Consider the following 22,602-nt stretch of genomic DNA (forward strand, 5'->3'; position numbering starts at 1 on the left):
ATTAACAAATAAAGTAGATCCCATAGTGTGTTGGAGCGGTAAATGTCACAAAGAGGATGGAACATGTTAAGGGGGTGCTACGGAGAAAGCCACATGGCTCTCTGAAAGAAGAGCTATTATAAGCCAAGGAGACAGCTAATGCAAAAGTCCTGAGGCAGAACACATCTTGTATTTGAGAAACATCAGTGTGACGAGCAACAACAAGCAAGAAGGAAAAGCAAGAGTTGAGTCCAGAGAGATAGCAGCAGCCAGATCACACAGCCCCCTGGCCACTATAAGGTCCTTACTGTGAGTAGAAGAGAAATCACTTGAGGGCTCAGAAGAAAGATACAATATCTCAGTATATTTTAAGAGGCTCACAAATCAGCAATATAATTATACAGCTGCTATATGGAGAAGTGACTAAAGGAAACACAGGTAGTGCTGGGAAGCAATGAGGTAATCCACTTCTGTGTTGCACCGTGAGGCAGCAGCAAAGTGCCTCTGGTCAGAAGGTAAAGGCAACAGGCCTTGCACCGAAGAGGAGAGTGAGGAATGGCTCCAAGGTTTTTGATCTCTGCAACTGGAGAAACAGGAGCAGTTATTTGTTAAAAAGAAAAAAAAAAAAAGAAAACATTGTAGGAGAATCAGGTTCAGGTGGGAGAGAAGGGAGTGATCAGAAGTATACTTTTGAACAGGTTAAATTTGAGATATCGATTAGATACCAGAAACTGGCTATCCTTACCTTAAGTTCAAGGAAAGACCCTATCTAGAAGAGACTTAGAAGACATCAGAGCATAAGATGTATTTAAAGCCACAAGACTGGATGACATCGCAAAGCGAGTGCAGGCAAGAGGCCCAAGGGTGAGCCTAGGGACCCTCCAACATTTAGAGATCACTGGAATGAGAAGAAGCCCACAAAGTAGATCAAGAAGCTCCAGATGCACCGACTTTATTCTAACACAGAAGTCAGGAACCTGTTTGGCTGAGAGAGCCATGAACACCACATATTTTGAAATGTAATTCCGTGAGAGCCATACAACTACCCGTGTACATGACACATTATCCAATAAAAATTTGGTGTTGTCCCAGAAGACAGCTGTGATTGGCTCCAGCCACTCGCAACCATGAACATGAGCAGTAGGAAATGAATGGATTGTAATACATGAGAATGTTTTATATTTTTAACGTTATTATTTTTTTATTAAAGATTTGTCTGCGAGCCAGATGCAGCCATCAAAAGAGCCACATCTGGCTCGCGAGCCATAGGTTCCCGACCCCTATTTTTAACTTCTCTTACTCACTGTCAGCCCAAAGGGCATAGATGATGTTTCCCCTGTCTGGGACTTCTCCCTCCTGGTCCCAAACTCCCCCACCCCAACTTCGCCCAGACAACTATCCGGGCACTCTGCAGGTGGCAGCTCTTGTCACCTCCTTTGCCACCTTCCTTCAACTGACAGACTGACAGCACCTTGTCCAGACAGGTGTCCTCCCCCGTAAGGCTTCAGAGCAGCACAAACATGCCCTGCACGGTTAACACAGCTGTAATTCTGTATTTATTATTTGATGTCTGTCTTGCCATGCTGGGCATCTATAAGGGCATGAAAGGAAGGTGGAGTCTGCTTTTGCTCCATGTCCAGTGTCTGGGACAGGGCATGTGAAGAGCAGGCCCTCCAAAAAGACTAGATGAATGAAGACATCTCTCCCATCGACTTTCTGTTCCATGAAATAGTAAGACCCTCTTGTCTAGGTCCCATTGTCTAGGTTTTCGGTTGAAATGCTTCTGTAGTTGTGCCAACCAAAATTAAATATCCCTGTGCTCATAACCTCCCACTTTCCTGGAGCACTTGTGTCCTGTGCTGTCTGTCTCCCCTCAGGGCCTAGTGCACACAACCTCCACATTTTCACCTCCCATTGTTCTCTCAGGAGAAGTAATAACATAAAGAAGAGAAATCACTTGAGGGCTCAGAAGAAAGATACTGGCCTATCTACCACTCAGTTGCTCTTTAATTACTCAGCTCCAACCAGAGTTGTTTTTTTCTCAACTTACATACCTTGTTCTAATGGGGTAATGCAGTTCAAGTTCTGTTCCGACACTGCTAAAATTCAGAGACAGAAGAACTTCCAAACAACAGGAACAATAGGGAAGCTGTACTCAGTACACAGTACTTAGCAAGGTGCTCCCAGGGTTTGAAGACAAGTCAAGAAAGAAAAAAAAATGCCCTCAAACTGAAATAATAAAAAAAACAACTAGTTATAAACAGATATTTACAGATATACTTGTGTGTGTATTTTTTTAAAGAAGGTGCAGCACTCATAGCTTTTACCAGATTCTCAAAGCACGTATAACCCAAGAAAAGATAGCAAAGTGCATATCTATCCTACAGAATAACGTAGCAGAAAGAACACTGAAGGTCAGCGCAGACAGACATAAAATGATTTGTAAGACTCATCGTCCTGCCTGACCAGGTGGTGGCGCAGTGGATAGAGCATTGGACTGGGATGCGGAAGGACCCAGGTTCGAGACCCGAGGTCGCCAGCTTGAGCGCGGGCTCATCTGGCTTGAGCAAAAAAAAAAAGCTCACCAGCTTGGACCCAAGGTCGCTGGCTCCAGCAAGGGGTTACTCGGTCTGCTGAAGGCCCGCGGTCAAGGCACATATGAGAAAGCAATCAATGAACAACTAAGAAGTCGCAACGCGCAATGAAAAACTAATGATTGGTGCTTCTCATCTCTCTCCATTCCTGTCTGTCCCTGTCTATCTCTGCCTCTGTAAAAAAAAAAAAAAAAAAAAAAGACTCATCGTCCTGCAAAAAGCAAGTTATAAAATCTATAAAGCATATTATATATGTAATCACACACCCTTTATTTTTTTCTTTACATGTATACATGTGGCTTTGAAGAAGAAGGCTGTTACCAAATACCTACAGAGAAGGGGAAGGGAGTAGTAATGGCAGACAGGGTATCAAAAATACTTTAGTTTTATCTGAAATGCTTAAATTCCTTTTTACATAGAGAATTTCTTATGCATTTCTCATGTAAATCAAAACTAAATTTCAAAAATGTTAAGAAAACACTATAATCTAATCGTGCAGAAATGGCAAAAGTCTATACAGCCCAGTCCCCGGCCCAGGCTAAGCAGGTCCCCAACTCCAGCCCTTGTAACTAGAATAAGATCTCTAATTAAGGTCTCAGGTCTAGGCACATGGACCTCTTTTTCTGTTTATAAAATGCAAACATTCCAAAAGTTCTGCTCTTCAACTTAAAAGTGTGGATGAGTATGTGTCTAAAGCCCCGTTTACACTATGAATATGATAAGTAAGGCAGACATGAAAAATGAACCTTTCTCTATTTTTTAAACACAAAGGATAAATATGATAAAAGGCATTCATCGCCATTTCTGGTAAAAAGTAATTTTATGAGACTGATAACTTGCAAAAACATAAATGGAAAATTATATGACTCAAGAGATTATCTTAAGCAGCAAGTCACTGAGCAACTGGAAATTATTTCAGACAAGTCAAAAATTTAAGGAAAAAGAATGAAACTTTCTATGACCTCTAAATGCAAGATTTCTGCAAACAAAATCACATATAGGTCTATTTCATCTGTTGAGCTCTGTTTTTTAGTAGAAAAAGTATGTTTTTTAACTACACAGTGTAAATTCAAAGAGTAAGTCCCATTAGTCAAACTGCTAAGACTCTCTAACGTGTATGTTATACTTTCAACAAAATGAAATTATATTTATAATAAAACTGCCATTTTTCTGATTGCCCTGTCTCTTTTGGCAGTTGTGAAAGTTGTCCAGAGGCAAACTAGGTGCCTTCAGAGCTCAGCCCGGCACTTGAGATTCACGTCCTAATTCTCAACCTCCCATTAACACTGCTAGCCATGCTAAGCTGAAGAAATACTTTGAGGAAAATATAAAAACCAGTTCCTGAACAAAGAGTTTGAAACTTTTGAGCAAACTGCAGAAATACTCATGATTTCAGATTACGGGTAAATCCACCTGTCAGCAGCACGAATGAAGAGCACAGGAGAGATGACAAAATTAGGTGTTGAACTCAGTGGAAGGTTTGCCCGCATGCTTCTTTTTGCCTCTGGAGCTTGAACAGCCTTTTCAAAAGCACCTGGCATGTCAAGGTGATGGAAATTACACAAACACACCTCACGGCAAATAAATGGGGTCAGGGTACGGCTGCTGAGTGTGGCTGTGGTGCTGTCACTAAATATAGCAAAACAAACACTGGTTTCACAACTGCCATTTTTTGGAGCATGCCCAGTGCATTATAGTGCAGGTGAGTTATGATGAAAAGCAAAAGACTTCAGTCAAGACATATCTTTTCTTTTCTGTAATATTTAACTACACCCAGGATCTCACTAAAAGGGGAACCTGGGAATATGCTCAGCTTCGACACTCTTGGCACTTACCGTAACAAGTGCTTTGTGTTCTACCCCAGACAGATAATACCATCAGTATTTCTCTTCACACCCACAAGCTTTTCTCAGAGAGCCAGGAACTCTCGGCATGGCATTCACACTGCTGTTTTAGGTGAGTCACTGAACAATTGACCTGTGTGTGGCATGTATCTCACCTCTGAGCACAGATCTCTAAAGATAAAAAATATTTTTCTTTCAAGTTCAAAACCTCAAATCCTTTAATGTATAACCAACCAAACACTGGGGACCATAATCATTTATTTATTTTTAATATTTATTTAGAAATTAAATTCAATGAGGTGATATGGGTCCATAAGAACACATAGGTTTCAAGTGAACATCTCTATAGCATTTGAACTGCTGATTGTGTTGTGTGCCCATCACTCAAAGTCAAATCATTTTCTGTCACCGTATATTTGTCTCTCTTTACACCCCCCTGCCCCTCCCTCTGGCAACCACTTCAGTTTTGTCTATGTCCATGAGGTTCAGTTTTATATGATCATTTAAATTATTTCTCATACATTAGTCCTGAATGGCAACACAAAATTATACTCCCTTGAATGGTGATTTCCAATTAAGGATAGATCTATAAACTCTGACAATCACGTGAAGGAAGAGTAAGCCTGTCACTACCTTATGTAGTTAGGAGCCCAGGTCAGGTTACTGAGTGTAAGAGAACACCCGCCTCTCCCCGGAGCACCTGCTGGCAGAGCCACCACTGCTAAATACATTCTCATTAACTCACTGGAATCTGGACGAGAGAAGTCCGTGGCTGCCTCAACTTTCATCCTTCTACTGAGGCCCTGTTCAATGCTGCTCTAAAAAATCTCTAGTTCTCCTTTATTCCAAATGACCATGACACTAGAATTAAACCTGTCTCAACAGTGTAAACAGGAAACCCCTTGTCAACTGCACTGTTGTCCAGTAAAACTAAAGGAGACATGTCATAAGGAAACACACGAAGACAAATGACATTCTGGACCAAGGCTGGAAGAGCTTCTGGGACAACCACAAATGACTGCCCACGGCTGCAATTCTTTCTGGCATGCTGAATTCTTCTTGCAGCCAACCACCAATAAAGAAAGTTTCATCCTAAGAGGCAGGCAGGTGTTTGCAACAAGGATAAAAGATTTTTAGAAAATAAAACCATACACAGCAGCTAAGAAAGTCAAGGCAGATGCCAATCTGAGACCCAACCGTTTCCCAGAAAACCTCTTGTCCTGCTCTCTTCCCGGACTCAAGGCCTCACCTGAAGAAGTGCTTTCTGTTCATGATATATGCAAGATTAGGTGGGGGATTCTCTATTCATTTGAGATATTAAAAGTTAAGCATGGAAGGATGATGCAAAAGTATATAAAAAGCAGATTTTTCCAAGATCTGTCCCAAGCACTACGGCCCCTCTACAAAAAGGGAGCAGGGAATGAGGTCAGACAGAAAAATGGGGGTCTGATCCTTAGGGAAAGCATTCTGACATTGTTCAAAATTCATGATGCCTCCTCTCTTAAGGGTCCTAACTGCAACTTTGACAAAACAACTGCTGGCCTTCGAAAAAAGTTACGGCAGCTTTTTGCTGTTAAAATATCCACATTCCTAAAAGCCAGAGCTGCTTGCATCTTTTTGGTGGATAGAAAGCCCACGTGGACGGACAGCAGAGAACTTCAGGACAATGACTACCCCTGGGGAGGCAGAATGAAGGAAATGCCTGGAGAGGAAGGTGATCAGCTAGGTTAACCTAAAAAAATAGAGGCCTGAAGTAAAGATGTTTAAACACGGACATTTGCTCAATCTGGGTGGCGGGTACCTGGAAATCTACTCCACACACATACTTTTTAAATTTTTCTGAGTGTCTGAAGTACTTTATAATACAAAAAAAAAAGAAAGTAAAATGTTTTAAATGTGAAAAGGAGACATAAAAGACACAAAGAAAACGCAGGCTGGTGCCTGAGCCACCTGGCGTCAAAGTCCAATCACGCTACTTTGATTCAATGGAACTGCCAAGCAACACAATAAATACACATAACCCTCCTGGGAACACTCAAATCCAAGATGACAGACATGAGGTTAGAAACCACATTAGTTTTACAGCTTATCACCCAATAGTCTTTTGGTATCAATCTTGTTAAAAAATATATATACATAAAGGCATATTGGTACATTTATCTTTTGCCAAATAAAATGCATGCCCATGTTTGAAGTTATACTGGAGGATGTGTGATATTATTTTAATGTGCACTAGTTATCTAAATGAAAACCAAACTGCAGGAGGTATCAAGATGGCAGCCTGATTTTTAGTTTTAAAAGCTAAGTTGTTTCAAAGTGTGAGTGACACATTTCTGTTTGGTTTCAGAGAAAAACACCACGATTTAGGCCTCTGCTAACAAAGATGCTGCCACAGAAAGAAAACTGAAGACATGCACAGGTTTCTTCTTGAGGCTCCACTACCAAATGGTCCATACCAACCACAGAATGACAGCCACTTAGTGCCAACACAGCCTCTTGGTCCCTATCTGCAGTTTTCACAAGGATATGCTTTGGATACACATATCGTGAGGTCACTGGATTGTACACATCGTGAGATCGTTATACTAGGGTATAAGGCTATGAATATGCCAGCTCTATGGATCACTGCAGGCCAAAAATCAAAGCTTCAAACTCTTAGCACAGAAGTTAACCTGGGTCCATAAATATTTTGTTGGGCCCATACATTCTTTTATAAAACTTGAATTAGGACAATGCTCATAAAAGTCTGGATTTCTGTATCCCCTCTTCTAAATATTAGAAGATCTGTCAACATTGGACTGGTCTGAGCTAAGCTGCAGCTTCTCAGTTTGTCTAAGTCTACTCCCCACAGTTCCCAGCACTCCCAGCCCCACACACTCCAGCATCACTTATTCAGATGGCCTGTCCCGCCCCTGCCAGCATTTTAATCTGTCACTTCATACTCTGGGTACCACACCTTGGAGAACTGAATAGATTCTCCTTAAAACCAAATAAAGGCCTGAGAGGGAGACAAAGAGAAAGGGATTGGTTTCCAGAACTCTAAATTTCAATATAGGGGAGAAGAGGCGAGATACAGCCTGAACCAGAAGGTGTTCCCACCGCCAACATATACCCTTTCCACAGTCTTGTTTCTGAGCACCAACAATTACGACTCCTCTTCTTATGCTGCTGGTTCCCTTGAATACATGGGATCCCCGACTCTGAACTGACTGAACAATGCTCATTCATTTCAGCTCAACAGGGAAACTCCTCTGCTACTGTATCGCCTGAGGACTCACAGAGATGTTCTGGCTTGCTTCCTGATGCAATATCCCCAACACGCAGGCCAGCCATGGGAATTCCTCTCTACTCGGTAATGCCTCAGATGCCCTCAAATGCTGTGCCCGAACTCATAGCAAGGAAAGAAAGCATCACGCTGTGACATCTGTTAAGCCAGGAGGAAAAGAAATAACAAAAGATGTTTGATACAAAAAGGAGATATTACTCACCAAGGCAAAAGATGGAGAGAAAGATGGAACAGTACACCATTCACTCATTAACTTCAAGAAAATATAAATGTGTCTATTTCAAATGCAATTTCTACGAAAGAACTGCAATAAGCTTCCTATTGTGTGTAGGGACAAATACATACATACACAAACATATGTATATATAACCATAACTGTGATAAAGTTCAGCATATATTAAGTAACTACTATTATACATATACACTACATAAAAGAATAAATAAGGAAAGATACTGCATTGGAAGAGGTTCCAGAGTTCATAGTACATCAGTCTCAAGGCACTTTATTTTATCAAAAACTAATATTCCTAATCAGAAGTGTCAAAGTGCATACTCTCATCTGTGGCTACAGAGTTTCAAGAAACATTTTGCCGTCAAAATAGAAGAGTCTTACTCCTTAGAGTTACAGGATAATAGGCAGAAATATTCAAAACCACATTCTGATACCATTTTCACAACTGGGTGTTTTCAGCCCTGTAGGCAGAAAAGTAGGTAAACACTCACGGCAGAAAGCTGGCTCCATGTGGATCGCAGCGGCTTATGCTGAATCACGATTTTCTCATCTGACTTCTGTTCTTTGGGCTCGGACTCTTCATCAGAGTCAATGTCAAGGGCCTTTTCTTTGTAGTTCTGGTACAGGACAGCATTTTCTGCAAGAAAGACAAACCCTATGTGTCATCCACTGACGCCATCATGCTGCCTGTTCTAAACACACATACATACAGTGTGTCCGTAAAGTCATGGTGCACTTTTGACTGGTCACAGGAAAGCAACAAAAGACAATAGATATGTGAAATCTGCACCAAATAAAAGGAAAACCCTCCCAGTTTCATACCTATTCAGTGCAGTTCGATGTGGGCTCACGCATTTTTTTAGGGCTGCTTAGGTAGCTATCCCGTATAGCCTCTACAGACTCGTCACTGACTGATGGCCTACCAGAACAGGGTTTCTCCACCAAACTGCCGGTTTTCTTCAACTGCTTATCCACCAAGTAATGTTATTCCTATGTGGTGGCGCTTCATTATAAACGCACCAATATTCATGTTGCACTTTGGTCACGGATTCGAATTTAGCGAGCCACAGAACACACTGAACTTTCCTCTCTACCGTCCACATCTCGACTGGCATGGCCGTGAGCTGCTCCGCTGCATACACGGTGTTACGTCACCATCTGTGCATGCGCACATGCTGCCACATCATCCTACAGAAACTGAGTTTTCCTTTTATTTGGTGTAGATTTCACACTTCTATCATCTTTTGTTGCTTTCCTGTGACAGGTCAAAAGTGCACCATGACTTTACAGACACATTGTATTTATACAACATTTGAGTCTCCAGTTTAACAAGCAACAAAGAGACAAATGGAAATTGTCACTAATCCCAATTACCAAAAAGTGAAAAAGTGATTTTTCTCACTCATGCAGCTCTGTCCCAAATTCATCCATAGGAGAAGGGAAGGGGTTCATACATGAAACGCCAACTGACAAAGCGAAACTGACATACCTCTGTCTGCTACCCACAAAGGACAGCCAGGTGTGTTAAACTGTTTTTTAGGTTAAATTGAATCCACACCCTATCTTTCCTTCAAGGTCCATCACCATTCATTTATCTACTTAACAAACATGCATCACACATCTACAACATGCCAGGGGCTGAGAGTAAATACAAAATAAAAGATACTTCTTGTGCCCGCATGAGCTAAAAAAAAATTTTTTTGTATATTTCCAAAGTAAGAAGTGGGGAGATAGACAAATAGATTCCCGTGTGTGCCCGACCAGGGTCCACCCGGCATGCCCACTAGGGGGTGATGCTCTGCCCATCTGGGGTGTTGCTCCACTGCAACTGGAGCCATTCTAGCACCTGAGGCAGAGACCATGGAGCCATCCTCAGTGACCAGGCCAACTTTGCTCCAACGGAGCCTTGGCTGCGGGAGGGGAAGAGACAGAGAAAAATGAGACAGGAAAGGGTGGAGAAGTAGATGGGCGCTTCTCCTGTGTGCCTTGGCCAGGAATCAAATCCAGGTCTTCCACAGGCCAGGCCAATGCTCTACCACTTAGCCAACTGGCCAGGAACTGAGCTAAAAATTATTTAATGAAAGAAATAGTCATTTTTTTACTGAATCAACTGATATTTAGAAAACGGTTACTGGATGCCAATAATTGCTAGGCACTGGGGACACAACAATGAACAAAAAAGATAAAAAATTTCAGTCTTCATGGAGCTGACATCGGAATGAGAGGAGAGTAACAATAAATAAATAATTTAAAAATATGTCAGATGCTGTCATGAAGAAAAATAAAAAGAGAAGAGGGGAATGTTACAAGGAAGGAATGTAAATCTTAAACGGGGTTATTTAATAAGGCCTCACCAAGGTGACATTGAAGCAAAGACCTGAAAAAGGTGAGAGAGCAAGCTACATGTCCAAGTGGGAGAAGAACATCCCATCAAAGGGAACAGCAAGTACCAAGACCCTGGGGCAGAACTCTACTTGGTAGGTCCCTATGATTTGTACATAGGGACCTACCTATGTGGGTGGAATAGGATGAGGGAGGGGAGAAAGTATAGGAAATGAAGACTGTGAATGAATAAAGGGTAGATCATGTAGGCCTTGCCTCAGCATCTTTGAAAGAACTTTATAGTTTTTGCTTCTGGTGAGAAGGCAAATCATTCTAGGATTGAGAACACAGTGATCTTGCAAATACATATCTACACACTGAAAGCTTTATATACAGAAGCTCTGAAAACAGACTCTCAGCAGGGTAAAATCTATTCTGGGGGTCAAAGAGTTGTCAGTGAGGAAAATCTAACATCTGAAAGCTGGGATGCTACAGAGCTAAAGGAAAAAGCAGATGAAAAAGAAATTGTGCCTTAGAACAAAAGCAGGTCAATGAGTGTGGATGTCTAGAGGCCAAAGGGTACAAGGTGAGTTTAGGGAGATGAGCCAGACAGTCCAAATCAACCAGAGCTTTGCAAACAATATTAACTGAATTTTATCCTGAGTACAAAAGGAATGAGTTTCTTTCACACTGTAAAGACTGTATTTTATCCTAATGGCAATGGCAGTGCACCAAAAGGAACAATTTCATTAGACTGGCAGAGCAAAACAGTGACTATTTAGGGAACTACTGAGGATGCTATTGAAGTGGTCAGTGAAAGATAAAGGAGCTTGGGCTATGCAATTTTTTTTTTTTTTTTTTTTTTTGCATTTTTCTGAAGCTGGAAACAGGGAGAGACAGTCAGACAGACTCCTGCATGCGCCCGACCGGGATCCACCCGGCACGCCCACCATGGGGCAACGCTCTGCCCACCAGGGGGCGATGCTCTGCCCATCCTGGGCGTCGCCATGTTGCGACCAGAGCCACCCTAGCGCCTGAGGCAGAGGCCACAGAGCCATCCCCAGCGCCCCGGCCATCTTTGCTCCAATGGAGCCTTGGCTGCAGGAGGGGAAGAGAGAGACAGAGGGGAAGGCGCGGCGGAGGGGTGGAGAAGCAAATGGGCGCTTCTCCTGTGTGCCCTGGCCGGGAATCGAACCCGGGTCCTCCGCACGCTAGGCCGACGCTCTACCGCTGAGCCAACCGGCCAGGGCTTGGGCTATGCAATTTAGAAAGGACTGGGACTGGACTGGATTATGGACTCAGAGAGAGGGAGGTGGTAAGGGTGTTCTGAGGTCTTCAGGTCCCACAACTAGGTAGGAGAGGGGAATACTATCAGAGAATTAGCTTTAGTAGGGTGGTTAGGAATTTTGTTTAGGACACAATGAGTTTGAAACACCTTTCTGTCTAAAGAATCAAGCAAACTTCTGTCTCTTCTCTCATCAACTACTGCATGTTCTACTTGACTATGATAAAGAAATATTGGGGTTTATGTAAGATTACACTGGTCTCTGACTGCTCTGCATACATAAAGCAGATTGTGAAGGTGGAAATAGATTTCCCCACCTCCAGCTTCCTTTAAAGTAGTTAGTGGTTGGCACAAAATATACATATACATTGTTGAAATGACTTCTCATTCACTCCCACAAAAACACTGGCAGTAGTAGTATTAGCTTCATTTTACACATGATACAATCAAGCCTTGGTGAGGTTAAGGTGCTTGCTCAATTATCACTCAAATGATGAGTAAAGCAGTAGGACAGGAACCCAGGTCCCTGGCTCCAACTTCACAGGTTCTCACCACTCTATTGTACTGCTTCCCAATTACATTCTTGCTAATCACTAACTATAAGTAAGAATCCTGCATTCTTCATGTATATATATGTGAGAAAGAATTTCTAGGTCATCACATTTGAAGAGATAAGAAGGTGCACAGAAACAGCTTCTTATAAAAGGAAATAACATAAAACTCATAATGAAGGGCATGACCTAGAGTAGGGAGATCTGCCCTCTGACTTAAAATAAAGCTTAACATCTTTAACCATTTGAGGTAAAGGTCCCAGAATCAATGCCAAATTCCAGAGGATGCAAAACATCTCTCTACTGATCCTCTGTAGATGTTCTGATCACATTATGATCAAACAGTTGTACAAGAGAAAACAACCAGGCTGAGAATTTGTTCTCTGTTCCAGGATTGGCTGTGTGACAGCAGACAGGGTACTAAACCTCTCAGAGCTTCCAATACCCTCAACTGTAAAATCAGGGAGATGAATTTATCTCAACCAACTAAAATACTGCACCCAGGTTTCTTCTCCATATGGTAAGTTTCCTGAGATTGGAGCAATTAATACATTTTTACAAACAGGTCATGTTTAAACACTCCAAGGGAAATGACTTTTAGACAGGGAAATGATTTATAATCACCATGGTTATATATGTTTTATAACTCTGGCTGGTTTTACATTAGCCTTACTGAAGAGAGGGGCATGCCCTTCGACATCATTCTTTAAAGGTTGGAAAATCTAAGCATTTCAAAGCATGACAGAAAAAAAACTATCCTCACCTCTTCACCACACTTCAGCAGTCCACAAGGGTTGCAGCCGGGGCCATTGCTCCCTTCATGCTTTTCCAGTTGGCTGACATTTGACCCATCTATTTACACAAAGCCCACTAATCTGATTAGGGTTTGAACACCTGGTTTAAACTGCTTTTGTTTTTGAGACCCTTAACAAAAATACTATATGGGTTACAAATTCTTAGGAATATGTTTCTGTTGGCCAGGTGAGTTAGATTTCCTCCAAACTAAAACTGATAAGGAAACAGGGAGTCAGAATGATACTAAAATGGGGGAAAGAATATTGTCAAAGGGAATATGACCTGCTAAAAAAAATTACTTAAGATCTAAATGCCAAACTCTCAGAATTTTTAACTGGAGAGCCAGAGCTTGCTCTTACTTTTTCTCCATTTTTTCCAAGGAGGTGGGGATGTAGCCAGCATAGAAAAGAATGATAATAATCCCAGGACACTGGCTGACCCAAGTTATCAGCTTACAAAGTAAGCTATTAATTTTATTCACTGCTGGTATTACTAGATGAAAATTTAGCTTAGTGAAGAGCTTTGTGCTGCATAATTTTGAGAAGATGAAGATTTTTCTCATCTTAAGTGCTTTTGTTTCGGCAGATGGATTGCAATTTATAATGCATATTCCACACTGAAACAGCAATTAAAGTCTGGAAAATCAAATGCTTACCTTCCCCATCAAATGGTCCTTGTCCTTTCAGCATTTTTTTCTAAGAAACAAGAAAAGCAAAAAAAAGGAAAAGGCAAAGCAAAATATGTATGAATGAGCCAAGCAGAAAACACAACTCTTTTCAGAAAAAGTACTTATTTTGTTGTTACATTCATTAGATTTCCCAAAGCAAACTGCAGATGACTCCTGGAGTTGTTCATTCATATGACTACTATGATTTACTAAGAGTAAAATATCATTCACACCCTATCAAAATGGTTTGAGAATCCTCAAATGAACAGCAGATTCAGCTTATTTCACTACTCATGGTTCACCATCACTGTTAAATTGAACTTTGCTATACTTGCAGAGTTGGGGGTGGGGACATAAAATGTTATGTAATCTCTCTAAGGCCATGGGATCTAAAATAAAACATGCTTGTTCATGTATTACACATGTGACATTTATATAGACTGGTTCCAGTCTTCCGATTAATCAAGAAAAGATGTGGCTGCCAAAATGAATTTCTACCCTATTGCTGAGAGTTGTCTTATTTCTGGAGCAGGCAGCACATAAACACTCCAAAATACCCTTCTTTAGTTTGCCCAATTTCTTTATGTCACATTTGGAAGTGTTTTGCCAATTACAGGTTTGGGGCCTTTATCAGGGAGCACACAGTTCATGTGAACCTGAAGTGTTGAGCTATCAACTTGTGAAATGCACTTAGGATAAACGTGGCACAAAATGGGAATAAAACACAATCAAAGGCCACAATGACAGAAGTAAGTAACAACAAAGATGACTATCTGTGCCTTGTGTCTTTTGCCATTCTGACACCTAATTTTAAAATTCCCATTTTACCTGAAGTATGTAGTATGTGATTTCCACTCAAAAAATAAATACGTAAGTAATGTAAATAATTAAAATAACAGGCTCAAAGGAAATCAGTCTTTTCCCCAATCAGCTGTGATGAGTCAGCAACCACTGACTGACACCTCTCAACAAGCACCAGACAACTCGACCAGAGTCAAGAGAACAAATCCAGGCCTGTTCTCCACTCCCTTTGCAGCTTACCTGTATTAAAAATGTTCAGGGCTCATGCAACCAATACCTAATTCGCTGTATTTTTTTCCCCATTTGTCCCCAGATTTTTCCTGAGCTTAGAAAGTTAACAGTGATAAGTTTCACTTCCTCCCACAAAGCTGCATTAACCTGGGTTGTGCCTGCCAGTAACAGAATGGCCAAGTGATAGATGTGCACAGATCTTATCAACAAATAACAGAATTAAAGAGAACAATAACGTCTGGTTCTCTTTGTCCCCCCTCCTCCCCATCCCCGACACCTTCACTTGGGACCTTGTGACTGCCTGGCTTAGTCAGTGACATGCGACACTGCTGCAGTCTTACCTTTATCCTTCCAAGACTGGAAAACTTCTCCTTGTCTTCTATCACCGCTTTCAGAATCGGCTGGGACATTCTGTTCTTCTTCTTCGAGGTGATAGGACTGTCAAAATCAACACCACTCACCACCGCCCTGCGATAAGACGTGGACCGCAAGCCTCTCCGCAGAGACCCAGGGCTGTCCAGGTCGTTCTCGGCCTCACCTTCATCCTCTAGGAGGCCCAGGGGCGCTCCGAGGCCCTCTACCATGCTGCGCACCTTGAGGAGTCTCTTGTGGGGTTCCACATTCTGACTGTTGCTTTTACTTATTTTGATTTCCGAGGCTAGGTTCTTCGGAATAATCTGCTGCTTCCCCACTTTGAGGGCAACCGGGCTGTTTGTGCTCAAAACCACTGAAGGATTCTCCGGGAGCTCGTTCTCCAGTGAGGACAGCCTTTGGAGGGGGAGTTTTTGTTCCAAAGACCTATTCTGGGGCGAGGGTCCCTGCTCAGGATCTTTAGCTGTATGGCTGGATTGCAAACGCGAACCTGGGGAGTCGATATTAGGAGTAAACCCATTTGCAGCTGGCGAAGGCAGGGGGCTGGCAGTCAATCCGAAGCGGGCTCCCTCCGGGCTGCAGGGGGCGGATGCATTAGGAGTCCGCGGGAGGCGCAGCCGCTGCGGAGCAGGCGAAATGACCGTACCATTCGCTGAGGATTTCTGGGCGCCGCCCAACGCCCCTTTGGGGGCCTGGAGTGACTTAGGCCGTCGAAGCTGAGGAAAGACAGCCCTGTACTCCGGGGAGACCGTCCTCCCATTGGTCACCGCCCCCGGATGAGCGCAGAGAAGCAGGGGGCTCCTCTGGACGGTCCTGCCGTCGGAACTGGTGGGCACCTGGGCCGGAGTCTGCACCGCAGGGAGCATTCCAAGGTCCTCCACTGGGAAATCCGTGATCAGCAACCCGCTGGGGCTCTGGTAAGACTGGAGTCTGGGCTTGCTCCGACCCAGCAGTTGGGGCGGAGGGATCGACCGCCTCTGCCACAAAGGAGTTAAACTGTTGCTAGAAATATTCACGTCGCTCTCCCTCTCCATAGCTAAGCCTTGGGGATAAGCCCTACGAGGAACAGCACCCAGCTAGTCTTGCCTAAAGAGGAAAAAAGTCATGGAACTTTGACTCCAGACAACCGGGCACGCCTTGGAGACGAGCACGGTCCAAGCCCGGCGGTCACCCGGCTGCTCCGCGGAACACAACTGCGTGTCACTTACCCGCCCTTTCTCGGGCAAAAACTGCGCCGACCACGCTGCGCAGTCGGGTACAGAAATTTGGGCTGCGCCTAAGCGAATTAATCCAATTACCTCCGCTTCTCTCCCGCGCCCAAAGACCACCCGCACAGGAAAAGCCCGCCACCAATTCGCGGGGTCCAAGCCGATGCGCAGGAAACTAGGGACAAGTTCGGCTTTCTTGGGAAACTCGCCGCGGGACGCTCCCCTCTGCCGCCATCCATCCGCCCGCCTCCGTCGTTGGTTCCCTCGCGCTCAAACTGCCCGGCTCCGAGGTGGGTTTACCTTCGGAGGTCAGAAAAGGCCCACCGCCCCGTGGGTGGCCGGCGAACAGGACCGGGGCGCCGCGGCGGGAGCTTTGGAAAGCTCAGCAGCAGACCAAGGCGTCGGCCCCGCCCCCGAGCCTGCCCACCCCCAGCCTTGGCCCCGCCCCAGTCTTGGTCACGCCCAGTCACTCCTCTTTCTTCGGCCTGCCGCCAACCGCTGCCTTTTTTCCCCCGAAGTGCTTTTGATCTGGCCGCGTCTCTGTGTAAAACAGACGAGCACACCTGGGCTGGCTGCCGAGCTCCGGGATTCCAGGCCGGACTCTGCGGCTGGAGGCGGCGGCGGGGGAGCTGCGGGCGTTCCGGACGGTTGCCGGGAGCACAGGGTGGGAACCAGCGTGAGACCCCTGCTGAGATCCCATTTACAAAGCCTGGGCCCCGGGGGACCGCCCGCGCGGTGACCAGGAAAACGAGGCGGTATAATAGGGTTTGTGAAACGGATGAGAGTACGCGTAACTCCACGCTCAGAGAAACAGACCCCTCCCAGCGGTCAGGTGGTCTTAAAACATAAATCCGATGGTCTCGCTCCCCTGCTTAAAATATCTTCATAATATTGACCAATAAATTCACTTGTTTGTGCCTAGTGTATTTCCGGTGGCATACACACAGCCAGCTTCGGAGAGAACTGGGAGGCTAGCAAACCCGAAGGAAGGAAAGTTTTCATTCAATAATCTTTGGATCTGCTATGCTTTGAGTCGAAGATGTTGCCTATTAAAAATGAACGCAATTTAAATTACGGAAAAAAGGTATTGGTTTTAAGTGTACATAGAATAAAACTCAAAATCCTCTCTCTAGCTTTCTTGTCCTTGCAACGGCATGCCTATCTCTGTGCCCTAGTCTTTCCCAATCACTTCTTCCTGCCCTGATCTTAGCTGTACCCACTTAAAGTTTTAGGAGGTCAGAGAAACTTCCCTTTTCTTCCTCCCTGACGTCCCGTCTTGTTACTCCATAGGAGGCATTCCTTGGTTTCACCTGAATCAGACCAGGGCCGCCTATTTATTTCCCAGCCATCCGTTCTCTTCCTTTTCTACATTTACCACATTTTGATTTTGCATATGTGTATGTGTTTCTGTGTGTGTGTGTGTGTGTGTGTGTGTGTGTGTATAAAGGTATATTTTATGGTTTTGTGTTTATATTTATCTATTTTGTTTTTGTTTTCTTTAGATTACTGCATGCTGCAGGAGGGCCAGGCTCATGATTATTTATTGCCCCTCTGTATTCTAGGCACGTAGTAGGCACTTAGTAAATATTTGTTGAATGAATGAAGGAATGAAGTGAGGACAGTGACCTTTCCTCTGAGAATGCTCCGTGGACCAGTAGTAGGAAGGTGATTGTGTCCTGGCCAACCTCCTGCTATGTGAGAAGAATAGGGCAAACTTGAGAAGACGAATGACTTTTAGACCATAAAATCTGTATAATTCTATTAGCAAGACTTGGCTTTTCTCCAAGTTCTCTTTCAGCATTCATGCATTCAGCAGCGACGTAGTGAGCATCCACTGTGTGCAAGTTGAGCTGCTTGTTTTTGCCTAGATCAGCAAGAGGTGCATTGGTATGCTACAAGAATTTTTAAAACATAGCAATACCATACTTTTTAGTCAGGGGCACTGACCTCTTTTCCCTTAGATTGAAAAAAAAAATGACAACAGCAACAGCCAACACAACAATAGTGGTCTGCTGTGTATGAATCAAAATTTTACCTATTTTTTGTCAGATCAGCAAAAATTATAATTTTTTTTTTGGTATGCTGCAGAATTTTAGTAATTTATGTGTGCCACGCGATGAAAAAGCTTGAAAATCATTGCCCTAAGTACACTGAATGTAGTGGCCAAAAAACATTAAGAAGAAATCTCTGGGTGGTGAGAAGAAGCATGATGTTTTTCATGCTTCTTTATACTTTTTTGTACTTAGAGCTACACACTGACTATACATTACTTTGATCTGAGTAAGTTTTGTAAACTAGAAGAAATGGTATCGAAAATGTTTATAAGAAAAAGATTTTAGAAGGAAATTTACTAAATATTTTGTTTGGAAGAAATACGATTGATTACATACTCATACATGCCCAATTTTTAACATAGGACATTTTCTATACTAACATTTTATTTTTAAATTGGAAAACATACATTTAAGTTAAAAATGCTTAACTAATGAAAAATGAAATGTTACTTAATGCAGAATACAATCTACAACATGATAAGAAGTTATCAATGGTGACATGAGAAGCTAAATTCTCTTCAAATTATGTTGTCTCTGCAAGCAGGTGTAACTGATGATTATGAATAAATTAGTTTCTTCCTACCTCATTCCTAAGCAACATGAGACCAACCAAAACAACAACAAAATACTAAGCTCTGTTACTTCCAAGACAAGGTTGGAAATTCACAGATCTACTGCCTATTATAACTTCCGTTCAACTTATCATATCCAAATCTAAGACATCTTTGTACCACCAAGAAAGGGAAAGTGCTGCCAATTAAACAGACACAATGTGTGATCACATCGAATTTTTGTTTTATACTCATCAAAACAGTGTTTTCAGACTTAGGCATATTAATTGCATATGAAGAAAAGAAAAATATAAACAATGTAATTAAAGTACTTCTAAAAATTATGTAAACTGAGTCTAATTACTCTGAATCCCTTTTCATGCAGAATGTCAATCTTTGTGTGCTTCCACACTATCACTAATACTGCAGTATTTCTTAAAAGATTGTCTTTGGGATTTGCTTCCTAGCCACTGGCACTCATTCAGCAAGTCTAATGACTAAAAAACACAGCTTCTTTGTTCAACTGAATCGTATGTCACTACAAGCTATGCAACTTCTCTATTAATGGCCAGAAGGAAGTTTCTGACAAATTGAAGTTCAATACTTTAACGATAGTCCTATAAGATACATGTATTGCTTATATCAGCCAATAGTTGCTTTGTCATTTCTTTCACCTAATGTGACACATCTGGAAATTTCTGCTGCCTTTGATTGTGTTTCTTGGTATATGGATTTTACACATATAGTACTAAATAGTTTTGAACTTGGTGAAATGATGACAATTCAAATAGTTATGAACATGTTCATGTATACATAGGCAATGCCAACTATGTCATGACTGCCACCTGGCCAATGGCTATTTCTTTGATAATGAGACAGATCCCAGTTTCAGAGATGCTAACATGTGGGACCAAAGTGCTTCTTAGAACTGAATATAACATTGTATTAGTTTAAAGTGTACAATATAATGATTTGATATACATATATATTGTAAAATGATTACCACAGTAAGTTTAGTTACCATCCATCACCTCACATAGTTATAAATTATTCTTCTAATGATGAGAACTCTTATGATTTGTTCTCTTGACATCTCAAATATTCTATACAGAATTGTTAACTATAATAACCATGCTGTACATTACATCCCCAGAACTTATTTATCTTAAAACTTTAAATTTGCACCTTTTGATCAACTTTACTTATTGCCTCCAATGATATACTGAACTATTAAAATATTCAATGGTATAATGCAGAGTACCAGAGGTTGAAATACAGATTATTGCTACATTTATTTAACAAATTTGCATTAATTTCCATTTATGTTTCTGACATAATATCATAATTAGGCTAAAAATAAGTGCAATGTAACTCATTACCTTCCAGTTATATCCCATGCGTTTTTTATTCATTTATTTGTTTTTCCCACAAATACTAATCGGATGCATATAACTGCCCAGCACTGGGATAGGCCTTTCCAAAGCTTATAACCTAGCTGATTTACTATATCTGAAACATTAAAATAATAACAAGACACTCAAGCCAAGTAAAATATATGGAAGTTCCCCATTCTATGAAAGCATTTGTGAAGGAATCTGGATAAAACTGGGCCAGAAGAGACAGTAAAATGCTGTGAGGTGGAAAAGAAAAGAAGGGTATTCCAGAGAGATTTCCCAACATAAGCAAAAACATGAGGGGATAGCTGGAGATTGTTTGTTTGTTTGTTTGTTTGTTTTGTATTTTTCTGAAGTTGGAAACGGGGAGGCAGACAGACTCCCTCATGCACCCGACCAGGATCCACCTGGCACGCCCACCAGGGGGCGATGCTCTGCCCATCTGGGGAGTCTCTCTGTTGCAACCAGAGCCATTCTAGCGCCTGAGGTAGAGGCCACAGAGCCATCCTCAGCACCCAGGCCAACTTTGCTCCAAAGGAGCCTTGGCTGAGGGAGAGGAAGAGAGAGACAGAGAGGAAGGAGAGCGGGAGGGGTGGAGAAGCAGATGGGCGCTGTGCGCCCTGGCCGGGAATCAAACCCGGGACTCCTGCACACCAGGCCAACGCTCTACTACTGAGCCAACCGGCCAGGACCTGGAGATAGTTATTAAGAGCTAATTACCTGTCAATTACTATGACTCATTATGTATAATTTAACCTCTCATAAATCCTGTCTCAACTTAAATATGAAGAAACAGAGGCTCTAAAATCTCTTCTGTTGGTCAGTGGTCGAGCCAGAATCTTCACTTCAGTCTGTCAACCCAGAGCTCATGTGCTTCACAAATCAAAAACCAAACTCTCAAGAACAGAGCATTTGCCTTTGGAGCTGTAGGAGGTCAATTTGACGAGCTACTGTGAGTATAGAAGGTGGTGTGTAACAAACATGAGGGGTCTGGATTTCACCTGATACAAACTGACACTCACTGGCTGAAGGTATTTAAATTTTGTTTTTCTTTAAAATAATGAATCTGATGACACCAGTGTCAGAAATAAAAAATTTAAAAACAAAAACAATAGATTTGGCAACTAAATAATATATAATCTCTTTGCATTAAGAAAAGCCACATGTGCTCACTTCGGCAGCACATATTCTAAGAAAAGTCACATAAACCCATAAAATCTGAGATCTTCTCTTAGAGGGAAATCAGAGAAAGTATTTAGAGGTATATACATAAGAGACGAAGCATTAATTTCTATATCATTCGTAAATCAATAGAAAAAAGATTAATAATGGAAAAAAATAGCCAATAGTGAGAATACACATTTTTGAAAAGATACAAGTATTCATTATACATAAAAATATATTCAACCTCAATAGTTAAAACAGTATTGAAATTACAATTTTTTTCATTCATAAGGTTCACAAAGATTTTTTTTTTTAAGAGAGAGAAGTAACCTGACTGGTGGTGGTGGTGGTGTAGTATACAGAGCATTGACCTGAGACACTGAGGTCCCAGGTTCAAAACCCTGAGATCTCTGGCTTGAGTGCAGGTTCATCCAGCTTAAGTGCGGGCTCATCTGGCTTGAGTACAGGGTCACCTGGCTTGAGTGTGGAACCACTGACATTATACCATGGTCGTTGGCTGGAGCACAAAGGTTGCTGGCTTGAATCCCAAGGTCACTGGCTTGAGCAAGGGGTCACTGGCTCAGCTGGAGCCCTCCGGTCAAGGCACATTTGAGAAAGCAATCAGTAAACAACTACAAGTGCTACAACTACAAGTTGATGCTTCTCATCTCTCTCCCTTCCTGTCTGTCTTTCTCGCACATGCGCAAAAACAAAAAAGAAAAAAAAAAGAAGGAAGTAATATTTCACCATTGGTAAAAGCACAGAGAAAGAGACTCTGGATCATCATTGATGGTAGAAAAGTATACTGGTACAAACTTTCCATAAAGCTATTAAATATGACAGTAGTGTAATAGTTATGAGTCAGATGGAACCAAATTGCATGGGTTTCTGAATCTCTGTGTTTAGTGTCTTCACTTAACACTTCAAAGAGGGTTGGATATTGTAAGTGTTCAAAAAATATATTTTAAAACACAGGCTGTCCCTGGCCGGTTGGCTCAGTGGTAGAGTGTCGGCCTGGCGTGCGGAGGTCCCAGGTTCGATTCCTGGCCAGGGCACACAGGAGAAGCGCCCATCTGCTTCTGCACCCCTCCCCCTCTCCTTCCTCTCTGTCTCTCTCTTCCCCTCCCACAGCCAAGGCTCCATTGGAGCAAAGATGGCCCGGGCGCTGGGGATGGCTTTGTGGCCTCTGCCTCAGGTGCTAGACTGGCTCTGGTTGCAACAGAGCAACGCCCCAGATGGGCGTGCTGGGTGGATCCTGGTCGGGCGCATGCG

General features: G+C 42.5%; 1 protein-coding gene across 2 annotated transcripts in view; it reads right to left on the bottom strand.

Annotated features, from left to right (window-relative positions):
- ARHGEF26 (Rho guanine nucleotide exchange factor 26) overlaps window positions 1-16,548 on the bottom strand; it is a 136,132-nt gene extending 119,584 nt beyond the window's left edge. For both annotated transcript variants that reach the window (XM_066259059.1, XM_066259058.1), the window contains exons 1-3: window positions 14,929-16,548; window positions 13,544-13,583; window positions 8,427-8,572 (exon numbers count right to left, since the gene is read on the bottom strand). In XM_066259059.1, the coding sequence (XP_066115156.1) occupies window positions 8,427-8,572; window positions 13,544-13,583; window positions 14,929-15,993 (1,251 nt within the window). In that variant the 5' untranslated portion in view covers window positions 15,994-16,548. The remainder of the gene's footprint in view (window positions 1-8,426; window positions 8,573-13,543; window positions 13,584-14,928) is intronic.
- Window positions 16,549-22,602: the final 6,054 nt, after the last annotated feature.

Source organism: Saccopteryx bilineata, chromosome 2 (genome assembly GCF_036850765.1).
Source record: "Saccopteryx bilineata isolate mSacBil1 chromosome 2, mSacBil1_pri_phased_curated, whole genome shotgun sequence".
In the NCBI taxonomy this organism is placed as follows: Eukaryota; Metazoa; Chordata; class Mammalia; order Chiroptera; family Emballonuridae; genus Saccopteryx; species Saccopteryx bilineata.